At 39.6% G+C, this 20,592-nt stretch overlaps 1 protein-coding gene across 5 annotated transcripts in view; it reads right to left on the minus strand.

The window, feature by feature from the left end:
• The window catches only part of UNC80 (unc-80 homolog, NALCN channel complex subunit), a 163,405-nt gene that overhangs the window by 123,393 nt on the left and 19,420 nt on the right, over positions 1-20,592 (minus strand). For 4 of the 5 annotated variants that reach the window (XM_081143315.1, XM_081143314.1, XM_081143316.1 and 1 more), the window contains exons 8-14: positions 13,926-14,187; positions 12,402-12,536; positions 11,438-11,654; positions 10,636-10,776; positions 9,363-9,631; positions 7,925-8,281; positions 3,461-3,607 (exon numbers count right to left, since the gene is read on the minus strand). In XM_081143315.1, the coding sequence (XP_080999441.1) occupies positions 3,461-3,607; positions 7,925-8,281; positions 9,363-9,631; positions 10,636-10,776; positions 11,438-11,654; positions 12,402-12,536; positions 13,926-14,187 (1,528 nt within the window). The remainder of the gene's footprint in view (positions 1-3,460; positions 3,608-7,924; positions 8,282-9,362; positions 9,632-10,635; positions 10,777-11,437; positions 11,655-12,401; positions 12,537-13,925; positions 14,188-20,592) is intronic. The other variant, XM_081143317.1, reaches the window with a different exon arrangement.

Below are 20,592 nucleotides of genomic sequence, written 5' to 3' on the forward strand. Positions count from 1 at the left end.
ACAGGTACCAGCTTGAGCTAAGGATACCATTAGCCCAAGACAGAAGCCTTCAGAAGGCAAAGGCTCCTATCCATCCCTGCTGGCTGGTGGTGGCCAGCCCTGCCAGCCCCTCTTGTCTGAGTAAGAAGTGGGCAGAGGCAGGCTGAGCAGTCCAAGGGCATTTACTTTGAGGTGGGCTGCTCCAGGAAAAACCCAAAGCTAAGGTCTAATGCTGGTGCCAGAGGGAGTTCAGTATTTCCACCAAGATCGAGATTTTAAGGTCTCAATGAAGAAAGCCAGAGTGTAAAATTTAGGTAGGTGGCAGGATTGGGAATCTAGGGTTAGAAAAATTCACAGGCTTTGTGCAATGGTAAGAAGCATGCCACTCTCAAGCTCAGCTATTCTGAGCTTAAGTAGATTTAACAGAGAGAGGTGTGAGGGATGTAGGAATTGGTTATCCAGTGCCCTTTTATTTGGCCAGGAGGGACAGATCCTTGAAACATGAAAGAGGCTTAAAATAAAGGCAAGTCTGGTTTGTTTACTTGTGTGTCTGCCTTTGAATGTGAAAGTTCGGTGTTAAAAGTTGGCCTTATGGATATGAAAAACAAGTGACCACTGCCTCGGCCCAGCTACTCGAAATTATATTTCTTATGATCCAGCAAATAATTTTGCCATCTGGCCAAGAAATGAAGATAATCCCCACCAACAGAACAAATAAAGTCATAGTCATCAGCTGCAGAAGGCTACTGACAGAATGCACTGATGCTACCTGGGACCATAAGGGGGTCTCCTGCCCTCTCCTATCGAGAGAAATATCACAGGAGAAAATTTCAGTTATATCACCATTTTGACAAATCAAGGCTCAGAGAAAGATTCTTGAAAATGTTAGGAGGAAAATGAAAGATTCTAAAAGGCTGAAACTATGAATTAGCAATAGGCTTCATGCTATGACCTTATATAATAATCTCTCCATGTATCACAAAGTCAGGTGGGTAGATTTTTTTTCTTCCTTTACTGGGTTCTAGAACTTTAGGAAATTAGGGGTTTTATTTCAAGGAAGTTACTGGTTGCTAGATCTCAAGCAAGCTCTTTTTTTTTTTTTCTTACAAAATAAATGCTGCTTGCTGTAAAATGAAGTTTGCAAAGCACTTCAGTAAAATATGTTCTGCATAAAGAAGTATTTAATTATCTTTCCACAAACACTTTGTGAAGATCTTCATTGCAGTAATTACAATGCACTTTATTTATTTTAATTTTTTTTAATTGACTTTAGGGAGAGAGGAAGGGAGACGGGAAGAGAGAGAAACACTGATAGGCTGGCTCCTGCATGCATTCCAGCAGGGGATTGAGCTGCAACCTGGGCATGTGCCCTGACCGAAAATCAAACTGGCAACATTTCAGTGCATGAGACAACACTCAATCAACTGAGCCACACTGGCCAGGGCTACAAAGTACTTTAAAATGCTAAGTTGGAAAGCCCTGAAGTAAAAATTATCTTCTCTATAAAATAAAAAGGCATAGTTTTAGATCTACTCTTTAGAGGTTATTAGAATATCTGAATGAATTCAATGAGAAGTTTAAGCGAGAATCAGAATATCAACCCTTTAGTACTTCGATTCTGAATGAATATTCTAAACTTTCCCAAGAAATATAAAACTGCTAAAGACAAAATCCCTTTCAATCACTTGGGACTACCAGCTAACAATAGATTAATCTAGGAAGCACATGCTGGAATTGCTAGGCACTTTGATGAATATCATTACAATACTTTTTTGTTTCTTTTTTAAAAAGTAGAGGACTTGATCTGGTAGAGGTGAGAAATATCCTTAACATTTTAACAGTTAAGTACCCTCTGAAAATTCAATGCATTAGAAATCTGGAAATACCTAGTTTCTTGAATTGGACATTCCCAGGGAAAATTTCTCAAATTTAGAGCTCTTGAAGAATGAACTATGTGTTTACTGAGCATGGATAAGCACATATAATCCCCATAATGAATATTAAACGGGCTATGAGATCATGGAGGAGTTGTCATGTAAGTCAGCAAAGCTGAGAAGGCAGGCAGAAAACTGTCTGGACATCCTGATAGGAAATACTCAGTACTCTTAGAGAGGGAAGCACGGTGAGCTAAGAAATAACAATAGCCTGTCAAGTGGCTTCTGACCAACTAGATCTACTTTCTCCACGTCTATAAAGACAAGTTCTGGTGCTAGAGCCAGTTTATACCTCCAATTAAAGCATCACACGTTACATTTTAGTGTTTTATCTCATGGGATTGGTCTTCTGCAGGATGAGTGATGTGGGTTCAGCCTTGAGGGCATTTATTGATACTGTGACAGAATTAAAAATCACACATGCATGTGCAAAGATGGGGGCGATGTCAGCTTTTTATTACTTTGATTTAATTTTGGCCTCAAAAATCTAGATCTTGGTCAAAGTTTTCAAGTTTCGTAATTTAGAAGTTAATTACTGTGAAACATAACCCGCATATACATATAATAAACTAATGTATACAACATAATAGAATATTAAAGAAATAATACATATAAATGGATAGACAGGTAGATGATGGATTAAGAAAGAAACAGCATGCTAAAACTGTGTGGACACTTCACAACAAAATCTAACACCAAGGAAAAACAGGCTGGCATTAGATTTTGACATGATCCTAAAACTCTGCAAGATATGCCAAATGGTTTCCTGGACTCAAATTTGCATCAGACCCTTATTTTAGGCAAATGTTTTCTTAAGATTTCAATTCAACTGTACATACGAGGCAACGGTCCCAGCTATGGAGATTGGTTGTCGCTCAAGTGTGAAGGGAAAAGTGTCCATCAGCCGAGGCAAATGAAAATGAGCTGGCATGAGACCATGGTCCATTGCAGAAACATGTTTTGCAAGCCCAAGTGCAGAGTTTCAAGTTTCACACAGTTCAAAGGGATATGATCTCAAACAGAAGTCAAGGTTCATTCTCAAGCAAAGCAGCCAGAACACGACTGGCTACTTTGACAGTCCTGTTTTATCCCAATAAGGGCCATTTTCCATATCTGTGTAAGAATAATGGATTCAGTCCTAAACTTTGACTCCTTTCTTTTGTATAAAATATGCTTCTCTAGTTCCCAGGCAAGCGATTAAGAAGTCATTCGTCACAGACGGTTGAAAGCTTGCTAAATGTATTCATCATTGCCAAGTTCTTTCAAACTATAATTCATGCATTCCAATGATCTACCCTTTCACCAACTGGGAGTTGGCCTGCCCTGGGCAGGAGGTAGAAGTGTTTTCCCAATTAAGCTTTCCTGGGCCTGAGTTTTAGATGTCTTGAGATACGTTGTGGGAATCCTCCCACCCCAAGACAGCATTAATTACCCCTATGAAATACAAGATTTTTCAGGGAACACTGACCCTCATTGTCAAAGGACTGATTCCTAAATTGGAGGAAGGGGTGAGGGAGAGGAAATGGAATCTACTTTAATTCTCTTACATTCTCTCGGAATACCTGGTGTCTCAGGCGATCTCCAGAGAGCCCTCGGTGTCCTTCTCCACAACCATAGGCACATCCCAAAGACTTCACTATTTTGATGAGCATGGTTAGGGCAAGCCTATGGTTGCTTACAGGTGTAATTTCTTCCTAGTACCCATGGACAAGAGAGAAAGAGAAGTCTGTTTAGTCACTAAGGTCCTTCTGCTACTAAGATTTTATTGTATGATCAAAGCAAGCCAATTTGTTTTATAGTGAGCACCCGCAATTTGGGAAATATTGTCAAGGTCTCAACAAGTAAGTTAATTTTTCTAAAACCTAGAAGATGATTGATTTAAAAGAAAAATATCTGTGCATTTTGCATACCCTCTAAGGTTAAAGGATGTGAATGGAAATGTCTTTGTTCAAAGATATGCTTTCGTATCCTTGATAGACTATCAGGAAAGCTGCTAGAGAGAGATAGTGGGGACTATCAGTGATGAAGGCAAATAGATTTTCCCAGATTTTACCCTCATCAGCAGGCTTCTGACAGTACCACCAGGCAAGGATTACTGCTAAATTTCTGGCACTGATCAGAGTCTGGAATGTAGAAATCACATGACAATTTCTGACATTATTAAAGGATTTTTCTAATTTTATACTTTCACTACATTGTAATACTTATGCACAAGGAAAGTGAGAGTATGAAAAAATTTGTAAACATTCAGCATGATTTTTCCTTTGAGGTGAAATAGGAAGCCTTCCTGCATGAATTATGAGAACTACCATCCTTTCTTTTGCCCCATTTCATCCTTACTTTTAATGGAAAACATAGCTTCCAGAAAAATGAATTTCCTTGAATTATTTCCAAGGAAGCATAAGGGAGCTGTTGCTAAGGAATGACACAGATCCCAGTGTGGGAGTGCCATTACTTTCGGAGGCTTCAATCTTCCTCAGTCCTTCTGGTCCTTCATAGATATTGATCCTGAGAAGACACCTCAGGAAACTCCTACACACATATCTCCACATCTGAGTGTGCTTACTGAGAACTCTACAGCTCAGATGGTTGCAAATAGAAGACTCAAACTTACCAATAGACATCTATCTGTCTGTTTATTCATTCATTCTTATATTTACATATAACAATTCAGAAATGTTTCAGATTGGATTCAAATCTTAGCTCCATAACCTTGGGCAAGCTATATAACCACTCTGTGCCCTACAAAATGGGAATCATAATAGTGCCTTTCTCACAGAGTTGTGAGAATTAAATGAATCAAAACATGTAAGGCACATAATAATAGCAAAACAAATGTTAATTGCTTTTTCTAGCTGCAGGGCACTGCTATCCTTTGGGATAACTTTGTGCAAATTAGAGAAGACACTCCTCTGAGTGGATGAATCAGGGAAGGGTGAGCCCTCTTAGTGGATGCAGCCTTTGGGTGAACAGCTCAGTGAGAAAAGCTTGGACTGGATTTCAGTCCTTACTGACAGACCCCCTTAGCCGAAAGCCTTTGTGTAGTACACACACTGCACAGCCAGAGGCAATAGGTCACGTTGGGTAACAAGGTGATTTAAAAGATGGGTTAACATACATTTTGGAATTACTATATGTTCCTTTAAAATAAAAACTTAACTCCAAACACTCTTTGTAAATATCTATTTAGGTTTGTATTTTTGTAGACTTTCATATGTCCTTGGGATTTAGGTTTCTCTCACAGGTGACATTCAGAAAGATGTATCAAGCTACAGACAAAGATGAAGACAGATATTAAATAACATTTCAAGCTCTCAATACCAGTCAGTGGCAAACACAGAAATAGAAATGAGATCTTCCTTTTTGAATATAAGCAATTCCCTTGCTTCTGCTAATTACCAGGATGCAAAATTAGATAAACCCTCTGATGTCACTGAAAATGACAGATGGGCTTGGGAAAAAGCACACCTGTGTGAAGCACAGACACAATGCACTTGACCTAAAGTCAGGTTTCATTTTATAAATTCTCTGTTCTATGAAAAATACTATTTTGCAGAGCTAACTACAAAACACTTATATCTTGGTGTCTGTTTTTGAGACCGCATAATCTAAATTTAAAAACTGCTGTACTAATCAAAAGTGGTAACTTTGGCCAAAATAACAGTTATATTATCAAGTTTCTAGTATAATATCTAGATTTTAAATAGGCAAGGGACTTGCAGGTCTTCAATAAGAAATGAGATGAAAATACTAATTGGGTAAAAATCAGAAGTAAAAGCAAAAACAAAAACATAATACTAATAATGAACCCCAGAAATCCTTAGGATATATAGCGAAGTCTCCATCAATTTAGTTGAAATATCTATGTTTTATTGATAAAGGCATATCAAAAATTTTCAAGTCTCTTTTATTGTTTCCCCTTGAATATTATAATGGACAGTCTACCATCTATTATCTCTTTTGTGGTCAGCCTATTTGCTGGTAAGAAATGGAACGCTACTAAGAATCTCATTGTTCGCTGTGTTTACAAATTTGGTCCTTAGAAATCGTATTTGGTTGCTAATTCTTACATAACTGCTGACTGAATGATCCCTTACATTTTAGGGCCCAAGATAAAATCCCTTGTGATCTCTACCATCATTTAGATAATTTTCACCTAAAGCAAAATCTGAGGAGCCTTGGATTGTCATCAGTGATGTATGAGGAACTAAGAAGTTGAGAACCTTAAGTACTAGAAGATACTATGTATTAGAATTGGAAAACAACATACATATGATTATACCAGGAGGAGAAAATCCTGAAGAAAAGGTTCAGGAATCCAACAATATTGAGGCAGGAATATTTGGATCACTGTCCAAGAATATTGGGAAGATAGGAGTAAACAAAGAGATAAAGAAACACAGATGATAAATGCACATTAAACATGCATCCAGTGGGACTGGAAAGAGATGGGATGGGAAAAAAATTATAAAAAAGGAAGAATGCCCAGCCGGGCATGGCTCAGCGGTTGAGCGATGAACTAGGATCCAGGTGATCGGGGTTTGATTCCTGGTCAGGGCACATGCCCGGGTTGCGGGCTTGATCCCCAGTCGGGGGCGTGCAGGAGGCACAGCCTATCAGTGACTCTCTCATCGTTGATGTTTCTATCTCTCTCTCTTCCTCTCCTTTCCTCTCTCTGAAATCAATAAAGATATATTTTTTAAAAAGAAAGAAAAAAAAAAGCATTGTAACATCTATTCAGATGTGAAAACCTAATAATCTGTAAGAAAAAAATGGACAGTTCATAGATTAGATAATATGTAGATGATAGAAATCTGCACAGTGTAATCTGATACTTGTAAACACTTGACATGGTATGTAACTTGTTAGAGCTTCAAATTTCTTGTTGATTTCAATTTCTTAACAGCATTTTCCACTAAACACTCAAATTGAAATCAGAATAAGTTATGTGAATGTAAGATGTGGTAATTCTTATTTACAACCCGAATTAAAGGAGAAAACTAATTTTTGATATTAAATACAAAGATCATAAACCAGGTGTTTCAAGGCAAAGGGAATTAAATTCAGTAACAATCGATGATAAGAAAACTAAAGACACTAGAATATGACAATTGAGACATGAGAGGGCAAGGCTAGTCTTCCAAATTAAAACCAATAAACCAACCAACTAACCAAGCAAAAGTTTCCCCTTTCTCCTTAACTCTAATTTGAAGTTGGGTACCCCCAAAATATGTTCATTAGGTAAAGAGAAAAACTTTATCTTGAGGAAAAATACTATTTGTTATGAACTGAATGTTTATGTCTCCCCCAAATTCTTACCTTGAAGCCCTAGCCCCCAATGTAACAGGGTTTGGAGATGTGGCCTTTGGGCAGTATTTAGGGTTAGATGAGGTCATGAGAGTGGGGCCCTGGTCCAATGGGATTAGAGTCCTAAAAAGAGAAACTAGAGCTTTCTCTCTTTCTGTGCATGCAGAAAAAGAGGACATGTGAACACATGGCAAGGTGGCAGCTACCTACCAACCAAGAGAAGAGGCCTCAGAATGAAATATACTTTGCTTGTACCTTGATCTTGGACTTCTCAGCTCCCAGAATTGTGAAAAATAAATGTCTGTTATTTAAGTCACCCAATCTATGATATTGTTATGGCAGCTTGAGAAGACTAGAACACTGATCAGTTAGGTCAGACCCTGCAAGTCTTGAGAGAGATTATCCTCGGTGGCAGACTGAAAGTTATGGCCATGTAGTGTATCTCAGATGTTCTCCAGCAGAAATAACATGACCAGGGAATTCGGCCTGACATTGCTTGGATGGCAGGAGCTTTGAATTTAGAATACAGTTTCATCTCTTTCCCCTAATGCCTGCTGAAGACCTAAGGAAGAGATTTCTAGACTCACCAGTGTCTTGCTCTAGTGACTAGTTGTTGTTCTGAGATAATGAAGTGCTGAGAAGCACACACTGAAAAGTCACTAGGGGAAACCCTCTCGAGGACACAGAAGGTTGTGCGGTCTTACCTTCCCTTGGTTCTTCTCGTTCTCGTAAGGGCCTCCTCCGCCTCCTCCGCCTCCTCCATCACCTCCCGCTCCTCCTCCGTCTCCACCGCCTCCTTCTCCTCCACCATCTCCAGCTCCACTCACCGAAGGGCCCCCAAACCCACAGGAACCTCCAGAGACACCTTTGAACTGGAAAGTTCCCTCACTTGGTCTTTTCTCCACAGTCTCATTTCCCTTGTTTTCGCTCTTCTTTCTGTTCTTTTCAACACAGGGCACCACACCAAGCTGAAGCAAGCACTCAACAATGTTGAGTGCTACGTCACAGATGCGGGAGCTGATGTCATGGTTAAGGACCAGATAGACAGCCTTCAGGACCACCTGCGGGGAGACAAAAATAAACAGGGGTGGATTAGATAACTTGGGTTATCTCTTCCTATCCAGATTCAGTGATTCCATTTCATCGATTTCCTGTAGGATGTTATACGCACTTGAGTATAAATAATTCAGATAATTTTCAGCTATGTCTATCTAAGTTGTTTTGGGACCTTGTTTATGTGTTTAATATAGAGTATAAAATGCCCAAAAGATTAAAAATGCATATGTGTGTGTATTATCTCACTTAAGTATCCCCAAGCTTGCTGTGATATACAGCTAATGGGGATAATGAAGTATAATGAATTAATGTGAGAGTAATTATTGGCCAAAATGGAAACTCGCTCAATTCCTTTTTAAATCAAAGTATTCTATTCCTCTGCCTTTCACTCTCCACCAATGATAAAGAAAAATCACTTCCTTGTGCACTTAATAGAGGAACATTTGCACAGTCACAATGGTATCATTATTGACACTTCAATTTTAAATACAAAATATTTACATTTTTAAATTATGTCCTGTTTTTATTTTAATGTTTTAAAATTATTTGCTAAGCCAGGTTCCCTAATGTGAAATAAACAGTTTTGTGAAGTATAATTGTAAAAATATAACAACCCTTTCATCTGCTAATAACTATAATCGAGACAGGCATCCTTGAGAATGCAAGTTTAAATCTTTTATTGAACTTCTGTTCATTTCCCCCTGCTACTCAGGAGGTTTATAGTCATGTTGCTTTTATAACAAAAGAAAATAAACAGAGAATTTTTTACTCTCATTCCTGATAAAAGGGACTGAGCAAACACACTCACATGTATGCATATTTATATATGTGTATTCAGGATTCACTAACACTTTTGGGTTAAAAATATTCTGAGATCAGGTCAAATCTAATGTAATTCTTGAAAAAAGGGAAAGGTGCAGCTAAGAGGGGTAACACATTTGTGAAATTTTTGTATAGGGGTGGCTTTTTCATTTTAAGGACCAACATTTCTAAGAATCCGTATGCCCACTTTATACAACATAGTAAAAACCGAACCAAAGAGTCAATATCTTTCAAGCTTCAGTAAGAAAAATTCTTGCTCCTTACAGAAAGATCAAGCATGCCATTTTTGTGAACAAAGTTATTGGTCCCATCAATATGTTCTGTGTCCTCCAAGTAGCTGTAGTTTATGCAGGAGTCTGTGAGGCTTCGAGGCAGGTTCGCACATGCCAGGGGTTCGTGTGGCATCTCTGGGATAGGCACCTGGTTGCAGAGCTTCCTCATATGCTCATTGAAAAAGTCTGCGTAGCCTACGTTGAATGACGCCAATGTGGTGTTGAAGGTTGCAACTGTGATGGTGGAGATCTGGGATCTCACTAATAAAAGGAAAGCAATGTCTTAGTTTTCTCCATGTTAATTTGGGACATCACATTAGACACTTATACTATTATTTAAATTATGACCACAATCACAGCTGTAGCTTTTACAGATATTTGCCTTATAGCCGCAGAGCTAGTCTCAACTCCCATAGAACTGCTGCAGGTGGTAAGGCCATGTAATGAATATCTGTCAAACAATGAAGGTTATAGAAAAATGTGAATTCCAGCCGGCTTCCTTAAGACCCAGGCTAGAATTTAACTTTTGTCTACTAGTTGACAGACTCTATCAATATAGTTAAACTAGTTTAGTTGAAGTATTTCCCTACTCTGGGGCTGTTTAAATATTTGGTTTTATCTGGTATATTTAAGCAACAACAAACAAGGATTCTTTTTTCTTCTTTTCTTTAGAGTAATGGACATAAATCTGTGATGATCACTAATAGATGTCATCAAATACTTGAAATACAGTCTAGGGAAAAGAGGGATTAATTTATGCTAATAGGTTAAGAGCACAGAATGAGAACCCATCTCAGATTTCACCCAGAGACACGTTTGCTGACATAAGCACATAACGCATTTATCAGAAGTGGAAGCTGTCTGAAAAAGGAACTGGTGACTTCGGAAGGCAGTGACTTTCGTCCCCCTGAAGGTGACAAACCCTTCAGAGTGACATCACAGCGGGGAATGAAGTCCTGTATTTAGCTATCCTCCAAGTCTCGTCTAGCCCTGTGCATCCATGATCTTTGAAAACAAAGATGAATGGCTCTCTCTTGCTTTCCCTCTGAGACATATGGGGTTCATAGTGTGCTGTCCAAAAGCTCTTGCTACTAAGAAAATTCTAAGAACGGCTCACAAGTAAATTACCAAGCAATATTATACATGAATGCACATTTTCAGAAAGCACAAGGAGCCAGGTTACAATGAAAATGGAACATAGAGTAAAAACAGGAAACAGGAAAAGGAACCTGAACTCCCGCCTGCAGGCGCTGCCTCCGACCCACCTTCCTTGAAGGTGTTTTCTCCGTGGCTGTTGGAATGGTCCGGCAGGTCACTCACCAGGGTGTGATGAGAGTGTGAGTGCCTGGCACTCAAGCTCTCCATCTCAGTGGCTGCATCAGAACTGCCCCGCCGGGTAAATTTCCCTGAGATGGACAAGAGTGTCACAAGAGGGTTTGGAAATCTGCAAGATGCTCTGCCCAGATTTTGTCTTTTGAAGGACAGCAGTGAGAGTGAGGAGTTATTAGGAAGCGCGTAAGGCATAGCCAAATAGCAGGACTTGAATTTGCCTTGGGAATGGTCAGGGTCAAAATGATTGACGCAGTTGCCTGTGATAGGGTCAGCCCGATCTAAGCCAAATGTCAGAAACTATAAATTGGGCCCCAGCTAGCTGTCAACTCTTAATTTTAAGCTGGCCTTCTTAACATGCCATCCAAAAAGAAAAAATGTTTCTTTTTTTTCTTTACTCTTTTTTAGCATTCAAGTCAAGTAAAAGTCTGTCCTTGGAGTCACAGTGAAAGCTAATGCACGAGACCCTCTAAGGCCATGCTCCCATATCTAAAATATTTAAGAAATAGGACCATTGCCTGTCTGATTATACAAAACTTTTGAATAAGTAACTCAATTTTCTGCATTTCTTTGGATGTGAAGACACAGCGTTATTTTGTACTGAGAGGCTCGCATTTAGGCCCACATTTCTTGACTAAACTGTTCAAGGAAGACCCAGATTTGCCCAGGAGCCCTAGATCCAGATTCCTAAATAGGTCACTCAAGCTCTGCCCTGCTTTGGAAGGTCTCTGCGGTCACCTAAAATGGTGGTCTGCCAGCCTCCTTTCTCAATGCCTCGCCTGTCTTCTCCAAGCCCAGAGAAACTTCCAAAGGAGAAGGTGCTGCGGGTGGGGGACACGTCAAGGTGGTCCTCATGAAGCAGGAACGGAACTCCCATTCTCCGTGGCCGCCTCTTCCCCGCGTGGTGCAGGGGGATGGAGCCTTTCCTCTCTCGGTCTTCTTTGCGGCTCTTGAACTACGAGGGTGAGAGGTGAAGGGTTAGGCACAGGGTAACGGAGAACTTACAGTTTCTTTCCCGAAGGGCTCCATGGCCGGCGAGAAAATACAGGACATTTCCAGGACAAGGAGACCCAGAAAGTCGCTGAATATGCTAAGATAGAGATGAGAGAACTTTCCACATGCATTTAAAGAGTGAAAGGAATGAAGCCAAAGGCAACATGTTCCCTGGGTCTTTTTGCTGGATTGGGCAAGAGGAGTGCTTCTCAAAGTGTGGTCCCTGGACCAGCCATATCAGCATCACCTGGGAAGGTGAGGCTCAGCAACCTGTGTTTTAAGACCTTGTAGGTGATTCTGATGAGTGGTAAATTTTGAGAACCTCTGGGTTACAGCACAGGATAGGGAAAATAAAGATCTCATTGGATTAAATGGGAACTACTTATACAAAGCGCTTGATAAAATGAGAAGAATCATACAAATGTACGTTGCCACCATTGTTATCACAACTACCTCCAGCATCACCAAATGAAAGCACATCATCAGGACTGGGCTTTGTAACAACATTTAGAGTGGGGAGCACACTCATGCACACAGAGGGGCTTATACAAGGTCATGCTGTAAAGCCAATGTTACAACTGGGAGCTGACTTCTGTCCCCCGAGGTCCCTTTCCCACCCTGCCCCATGTTGCAGCATGATCAGAAACACCTGATGCCCAATGATTTTTTTTTATTACCCAAAAATCAAAGCGTCAGGGGCTCTACTCACCTTCTTAAAAATGTTCATACCGAGGTCTGAAGAAAGATCTGGGACTGCAGACCTACGCAGATTGGTCAATGAAACCTTGGAAAAGGCCTCAGGACTGAGAGATTTTTCCTCTTCATTACACTTCATGGTGAGATCCTTACAAGACAATATAGGTAGACTTAATAACCAAGGACTTAGGGCTTTATATACAATACTTTACTTACTGCGATGTCATACTTTTAATAGAAATATGCCTACTGTGTTGATATCTATAAAATATTTAACTTATATCTAGACTTTCAGAATCCAAATCTAGCTACTGAGGAGATATATTTCATATTGATTGTAACTTCCCTTTGGAGTTGTCAATAGTGAGACCATGAAGCTCCAGACTCAGGAAAGCTAAGAAAACAGGGATGGGATAGGGTTTTTTTTCTCTTTCTATTAAAAAAATGTGTTTTTCCATTCAGTGATTCACCATAGGAGATATTTACTTTGGGCAGAATCAGCTACTACTAAAACAGAGTACATTTCCTTTTCTCCCTGATATTGTACTGCTCATGTTTACTTTCAGAATATGCAGATTTTTTTTCAGACACAGCAAATTCACATTTAAATAAACCCAAACAACAGGAACACACCACTAAATCACATTTTTCTCTCCATACTCAACACATGGGGTTGATGAGAAAGGGGCAGAATAAGTGCTCAAGCTCATATAAGGACATTAATTTATCAAAAAGTGATTTTTAGAGGATGTCATCCCCTCAATGTAAATTCAGATTATTACTCCAGTCATCTATTATAAAGAGCAAGACTATATATCAAAAACCAATATTCCTAATGATGACATTGAGGCACTAAATCATTTTGAGTTATGCAAAAGAGGTTAAATCTCCTTAGCCAGTTTGGCTCGGTGCTTAGAGTGTCTGCCCATGGACTGAAGGGGTCCTGGGTTTGATTCCAGCCAAGGGCACATACCCTAGTTGCAGGCTCAACCCCTGGCCCCGGTCGGGGCACATGAAGGAGGCAACCGAGCAATGTGTCTCTCTCATATTGATGTTTTCTCTCTCTCTCCCTTCCACTCTCTGAAAAAGCAATGGGAAAAAATATCCTCAGGTGAGGATTACAACAAAACCAAACCAAACAAACAAAAGAGGTTAAATCATAGTCAGTCAAACTCTAGTGTCACACAATTTACAATATTGGTAAGCAACAGATTATATGTCAGAACTCTGTATTAAGTAGTGCTTTGATGATCTAAAACCCAATTTTCCATTATTCTGGATCAACAGTGGCTTACTTTAGATTAGTGTGTGCAAAAGGCATTCAGATAGCACTTCTTTGAATGGTAAATATAATGCTAAAGAGCAGCAAAAGGGTCCAGCAGTAAAAGATGGAAGGGAAAGGCTAACAGCATCACAGTCACCCACCAGCCAAATACTCAGCACTGGAATAAGTAAGAGGTGGAAGCACAGAACAAACAGAAAATCTGTTAAAACCAAAGTTGCTGATTCAAATGACAGTGGACGGAGTCTCTCTTACTTGGGTTTTGTGGGTGTTCACCAGCGAGGGAGCTGCTGCCACCATGGAGCTACTCCTGGGTCTGGGCAGGAGAGGGATATCTGGCTCTTGGGGCTTTTCTGGCTTCTCTTCCAACATGTGTCGCAACCTTTGTAGATAGTACATCAAAGACCACTGGGTGCCTTCCTCAGACCAGTGGGGCTGGAGGAGGCAGCGAAGCACAGCAACATCAAAGTAGGTGGCATAGCGGGACCTTTGGCATGGAGGTATCACAAGAGAGACCCTGTTGAAGGCAGAAAGATGATTATTTTGGTACTCATACATTACAAGGGGTGGCACACGGCTTATCACTCTGCTTTTCTCATTTATACACTTATTCATTCACTTATCTTTTACTGGTTTACTCTTAATATCTTCCTGACTGGTCTCATTCATCCCACTTTTGCTAGACATTGCCTGGAAGTAGAGACATTGGAAAGAGGTAGAAATTTTCCAGGCAGAGTTGAGGATGGGATAGGAGGGTGAATGGCATTTTAGTCAGAGGTAACAATGCTTACAAAGGTACAGTGTTCTTCAAGCATCCTGAATTGGAGGTGGGTAGAGGAAAATCACAAGAAATTGATATAGTTGGTGAGTAACTAGGGCGGTAGACAATGATGAGAATCTATAGATACAGATGAGGCTCAGATCTTGTTGTCTCTTTTATTAAACTAAGCTATCAGGTTTCATCATCATCATTAGGTTTGACTTTTAGCTTGACAGAAATGGGAATGATGTTTGTGTTCTTCATTGGACTATTTTAATTTCAATTATGATAATATTATGTAAAAAACAAACAAAGGAACTGCAAAGTACAAAAGAAACAAAACTTATACTATAAGGAAAATGAAATCATTTTGAAAACTCAATTTATATATCTATGTAAGATAGCAAAACTAATTTTAAAAATCTCGAGACCTCAAGGCTCTGGAATTCTATTATTCAGTTTAAACAGATGACATATTCATTACTTAGTCATTACTTTAATTGTACTACAAAATAGTTTTAAACAATTACTCATCATAATACATCATCTTAGGGGATATGAAGGTAAGAAAATTTAACTTCCTTGCCTGAGGAACATATGGTCCTGAGAAAATGACAGAAAAATATAAATTATAAATTGAGAACTGCTGGGAACTAATATGTAATCTTAAATCAAAACTTCATTGCCAAGTATAATTTCTTCCTAAGTTAGATAATACAAAAGTAAAATTTTTGTACCCTGCTATCAACTAGCAAATGGTGCTACCCACACATGAAGAGCTTAAGCAAAAAATGCAGCCACTTAGATTTTCCTAAACTTCCCAGACCCGTATTTTTTAAATAAAAGTTATAATTTATTACTGGTTCAAGAGGTTAACTCAAAAGGATATGGCCGCTATTAAAAAGTTAACTAGAATAAAACCATCAGACTGCAACCAATTGAGTAAGGATTTTTATGGCTGATGAAATTTTTGTTTCACTTCATATCTTTGTCACAAGTCCTAAGTCCTTGCAACAAATTTTATTTTCAGTCAAGAGATGGAAAAAAAGAGGCTGACAACTCCAGAATTACACCAAGAGTTTATTAGGGGAGTTATGGACAAACATGGCCTGTTGGTTGGCAGCAAAATGGTAGATCATAGATCTCCACACCCAAAAAGGGATGGGGCTTGTTATATACAGTCAAGTGTCCCTTGGTTGTTAAAAGCTGTATAATCCAAAGCAGTAAACAACTTAACGCGCCTATTTACCTATGCAAGAATATTCCCTTTAGGTAACAGGGGCCTACTTCTCCCAGGATGGACTAGCTTGCTTCCTAAGATGGCATCTGTCACCTGAACAGCCAGCATAGTTTTCCTTTTTTTAATCCTTACCAGAGGATATTCTTTCCATTGCTTTTCAGAAAGAGTGGTGGGGGGAGGAACATCAATGTGAGAACAACACATTGATTGTTTGTCTCCTGCACTCGCCCCACAGGAGCAGGAGATCAAGCCTGCAACCAAGGTATGTGCCCTTGACTGGAATCGAACCCGAGACCCTTCAGTCTGAGGGCTGACACTCTAACCACTGAGCCAAACCGGCCAGGGCAACACCTGGAATCGTTTTGCCTCCCACGAGTAAAATGTATTCTTACTGAGGGTTGCAGTGGCCAGTTCAAACTTACAAACTCAGACTAGGCCCGGTGTCCCATGAACCATTTTCATAGCCTTTCTGCTTGCCCATCAGAGCACGTGGTGCACTTCACTGTTTCTACTTTATTTAGTACCGTTGTCTGGCCTGTTGCCTACGTACACTGTGGTTTTGAATGTCAATGATATCTCGTAGTCTAATATCCTTGGGTATTTTAGTTGACAGATAGCAAACTAAATATTTTAAAATTCAGTCACATAAGGTGCTACAGTGCTATTTATTTGACTGAGGTGGCAGTTACATGAAGAAGAGAAACTTCCTACAATCAGCTAAGTTCCCATATGTGTTATGCTACAGCTCATCCCTTTTCCAAGGAGCTAGAATACTCTGGACATCAGCTGCATGGTAACTTTCAATCCATCAGAAAGTCCCTTAGGTTACCCTTCCAACCACTTCTTATCAACTCCACAGACACCAACATTTCTCATTAGACATCCTCTTTAGTTCATTGCTTTTTCTCTCCTTCCACTCCTCTGCTCAAACCCAAAAGGCTGAAAGTTCCAACCCTCTAATCACAGGGTTGGTTTTCCTGGAAACCAGCCCCCAGCCCTTAGTGCATTCTAAATATCACATTAACATAACAACAGACACTCTATCACTCTCATCACTTAGAAAATTCTAAGGGTTTTAGAAGCTCTAAATATATATTTATTATTATAAATTACAATATTGTAAATTCCAACCAAAATTCAAAAGGGATTTATCTCTTAAAAATCAATAAGACTGTTCTGAAATTTAACTGGATGAATGAATAAACATTTGAGAGTAATTAGGAAAGGTTTAAACAAGAATGCAAAGAATATAAATTGTCAGGTGTTAATCCGTGTTTTACAGCAATATATTTAGCCAATGTAGTGCTGATTTAGGAATAGACAAGAGTTCAATGGAATAAAATATGGGGCTACAAAAGATTAAAATATTTATAAGACTTCAATAAATAAAAAAGATGATGCATCAAGTTAGCACAAAGGATACTTTGATATACATAATATATATAATAATGTCACGAGTTACTCAGAAAGAGTTAATTAGGCCTATCTTAAATTAACGTATTTTATTCCCCAAATAAAATCAAGATAAAGATTTAAATGTAAAAATATAAAACCACAGTAGTATTAGAAAAACATTGTGGCTATTTTTTATAATCATGAGGCAGAAAAGAACTTTATAACACTCTGATGGCCTCAAATTTAAAACAATACAAGTGCCCAGCAGCAGGTGACTATAATCTAGGGTATGTGGCAGAGCAACTGTAATCCATAAAAGCTACAGGGACGTCAAGAAGACAGACCACACCCCCAACAAGATTTGTAGCTGACTGGCAGGGAGCAGCTCCATCCACCATGGCCACTGATTTCACCTAAGGATAACCCCTGGCCATTATATACTCACTGGCACGCTAAATACATTAGCATGCTAAACACCACACTCCATGCCACTGTGATGGAAACCAAAAAGCCCATATAAGAACACAAAAAGGCCTAGGGAGCTCCTCTGAGAAATCTCCACCCCTTTCCCAGGAAGGTCCTGAATATTCCTCCTCCTTACTACCCTCCCCCCAATTAAATGAACCTCAATAAAGGAAGCAAATTTCACTAAAGGGGGCTGCTCTGTCTATGGGTAGCCCATTCCATGTCTCACTGCTTCACTAATAAACTCATTTTTACTCTAAACTCTGTGCTGGCTCACGTTTTAATTCTTTCCTGTGCAAAGTCAAGAATCCACAGTTGGTCTTGGACCCTCAGGTCCCTGACCCCTGTTAACACTGCATCAAATGGATAAACAAACTTGTACATCACTCGTTGGACTACTAAGCAATAAAAGACAGAGAATTATTGGTATATGCAATAATTATGCTGAGTGAAAAAAGCTGCCGCCCCAAAAAAGCAGTATGTTTTCACTTATCTAAAATTCTAGATAATTTCAAATTAATCCATGTGACAGAAAGCATATCTGTGGTTGCCTGTGGATGGGAAAAGAGTAGGAAGGGAAATTACAAAGAGGCACACGCAAACTTTTGGAGGGTGATGACTCTGTTATCTTGACTGCGGAGGTGGTTTCACAAGCGTATACAACATATAATAAGGCAGAGAGTGACTGGAGCTGAAGCATTGGGGTTTCATTTAATTCTGACTTTCAATAGACAAGTATCTATGTTACACTTTCAATAGTAACCAAATAATAGAAAGTCTTCTTCCAGTAGAAGAAAAATGGGGATTAGAGAAAACTCATTAATTAATAGGCAGAGAAGAAGAGAAAAAAACAAAAAACCATGAAATGCAGAGTAAATAAAAAGCCCAAAATAAAATAAAATGGAAGATATAAATCCAAAATGGTAGTTAACAAAATAAATGCTAAATAAGTACATGAATAAAAGATAAAAATTATCACATTGAATTTTATATATATATAAAATTTTATATATATATAGTATCACACAAATTTGTCTCTTTATCCCCTGGATGATGGGTTATACCTGCTTTTCTTCAGTATATTATCTAACTTTTCATTATGTAATCATTTTAATAAAAAGGCTGAGTCTCAGAATTTTGTGAGTTGCTGAGTTTTCATAAGCATAAGGGCTAGATTCAAAATTAAGGTTCCTATCCTAGATAGGATATCTTTTATTTGCCTCCAATCCCCACTCCCTGACCCCATTTGCTCTCCACCCTCTACCTCCCTGTCCTGGAAGACTGGTCCCTATGGACTCTACTCAGGGCTCCCCTGCCTCTGGCTCCAGGTTGAATCTGGCAAAGGGAGGCTCCCAGGAGACGGGAAGGCAGAAGGACCAGGATTTCTTTCACAAGTCTCCACCCTCCCAGAGATTTGCCTAGGGATGGCGCTGTGATCTAGGGCTGACGAACTGTGACCACTGATGGTCACAGCTCTTGTTAATCACTCTCTCCATAGAGTTCTCCACAACTGCTCCCGTCCCTTATCCCTTCACACTTTGAGCTGGTGGGTCTCCTGCTGGCCCCATCCCTGATCCCTAGAGAACTGCACTAGCTCAGTGGTTTCCCTACATCCTGTCCAAATCTTTGTAAACAACCTACACAGAGCAAGAGCAAAATAGACTTTTTGGACACCTATGACAATCCAATATGGAGCCACTGTCATCCATGACAATTAGGTCAAGACTGAGGTAATGGGTGTAATGGGAATGCCCCTAGGAGGGGTCCAAATGCCCAAAACCACATGTCTGGACACTTGGATAAGAACTCCATCTGGACAGTGATATGTCTGGGACCTCCACCCCTTGTGGGCTATAAGAACTCAGAGCTCTAACCACCCAAAGCTCAAGCCTGGCTGTACCATGAGTCATGCTCAGAGCTCTGGTGGACTTCCACTCACTGGACAAGTGCTGACACTATAGCTGCCTGGCTTGAACTGACGCCCACCTATCCACCTGTGAACATCATCAGTGACTGGGACTTTGCACTGGAGGCTCATTCTGCTTGCTTCTATCAGGTAAGCTCCCCCTCTCTGTGTGTAACCTGTGTGTGACTCTACAGCTTATTGGGGAGGTCTCTCCTAATAAACCTGATATTGTAGAAAGACACAAATGCATGTGAGTGACTCCTTTTGAGGATACTCCCTTGCTCATGACAAAACCTGTTTTGACTCTTCAAAAATTACCCAAGTGTGACTTGGTTCCTGACTGATGACAGTCTGAAGCCCAGTTTGAGGGAAAATAACCTTGATTCTCATTTCTATGAGTTTTTTAAGAGGCCTTTACTGCTCCTCCTTCCCACCCCTCATCTCACTTTAAAAAATGTGTATGAACTCACTCACTCCTCTCAGCCTATTTTTTATACCTAGAATAGGATTCCTCCCCCTCCCCCAGCAATATACTTTTGGCTTTATAAAGAAAAGACAAAGTATGAGGTTGGCTGGCTACCAGCTGCGTAATTTTAGGTTCTTCCAGTATTTGTGACAGTCATCTGACTTACTATAAGTGCGGGTGAAAACAGTTATTTTCTTGATTGGGCTGCTGTGATTAAGACAGATATTAGCAGTCCAACAGAATTATTTATCCCCTACTGTACTAGCTGTTTTTACCCTTTACTTTCTGCCCTGCACCTCAGTGTCTCCAAATATTTCTAGTTAGTAATTTAGATTAGGGAGTTGCATAAATTATTTCAAATCCCTAGAGCGGTGTTCCATATAATGAGATGCCAATGGACTACTTCCATGAAAACTGCAAGGGGGACAGTGAGAACAAATGTTGTTCAAAATGCAGAATCCAGACTTACCAGAATTGCTGCGCATAGAACCCAGAAATCTTTATTTTAAACAACATCTCCAGGTAATGAAAATTAAAATAAATACTCTTAATAAGATTAGAGGACAATTGCCCTAAAGAAACATGCAATGCTTGACTTTGTACTTTTAAGCCAACATCTAAAACAATTCCTATATGGAAACACTAGCTGGAATGATATATTGACAGTTTAGTTCCTGAGGGTGCCAGATG

Source organism: Miniopterus schreibersii (assembly GCF_964146895.1).
Source record: "Miniopterus schreibersii genome assembly, chromosome: 7".
In the NCBI taxonomy this organism is placed as follows: Eukaryota; Metazoa; Chordata; class Mammalia; order Chiroptera; family Miniopteridae; genus Miniopterus; species Miniopterus schreibersii.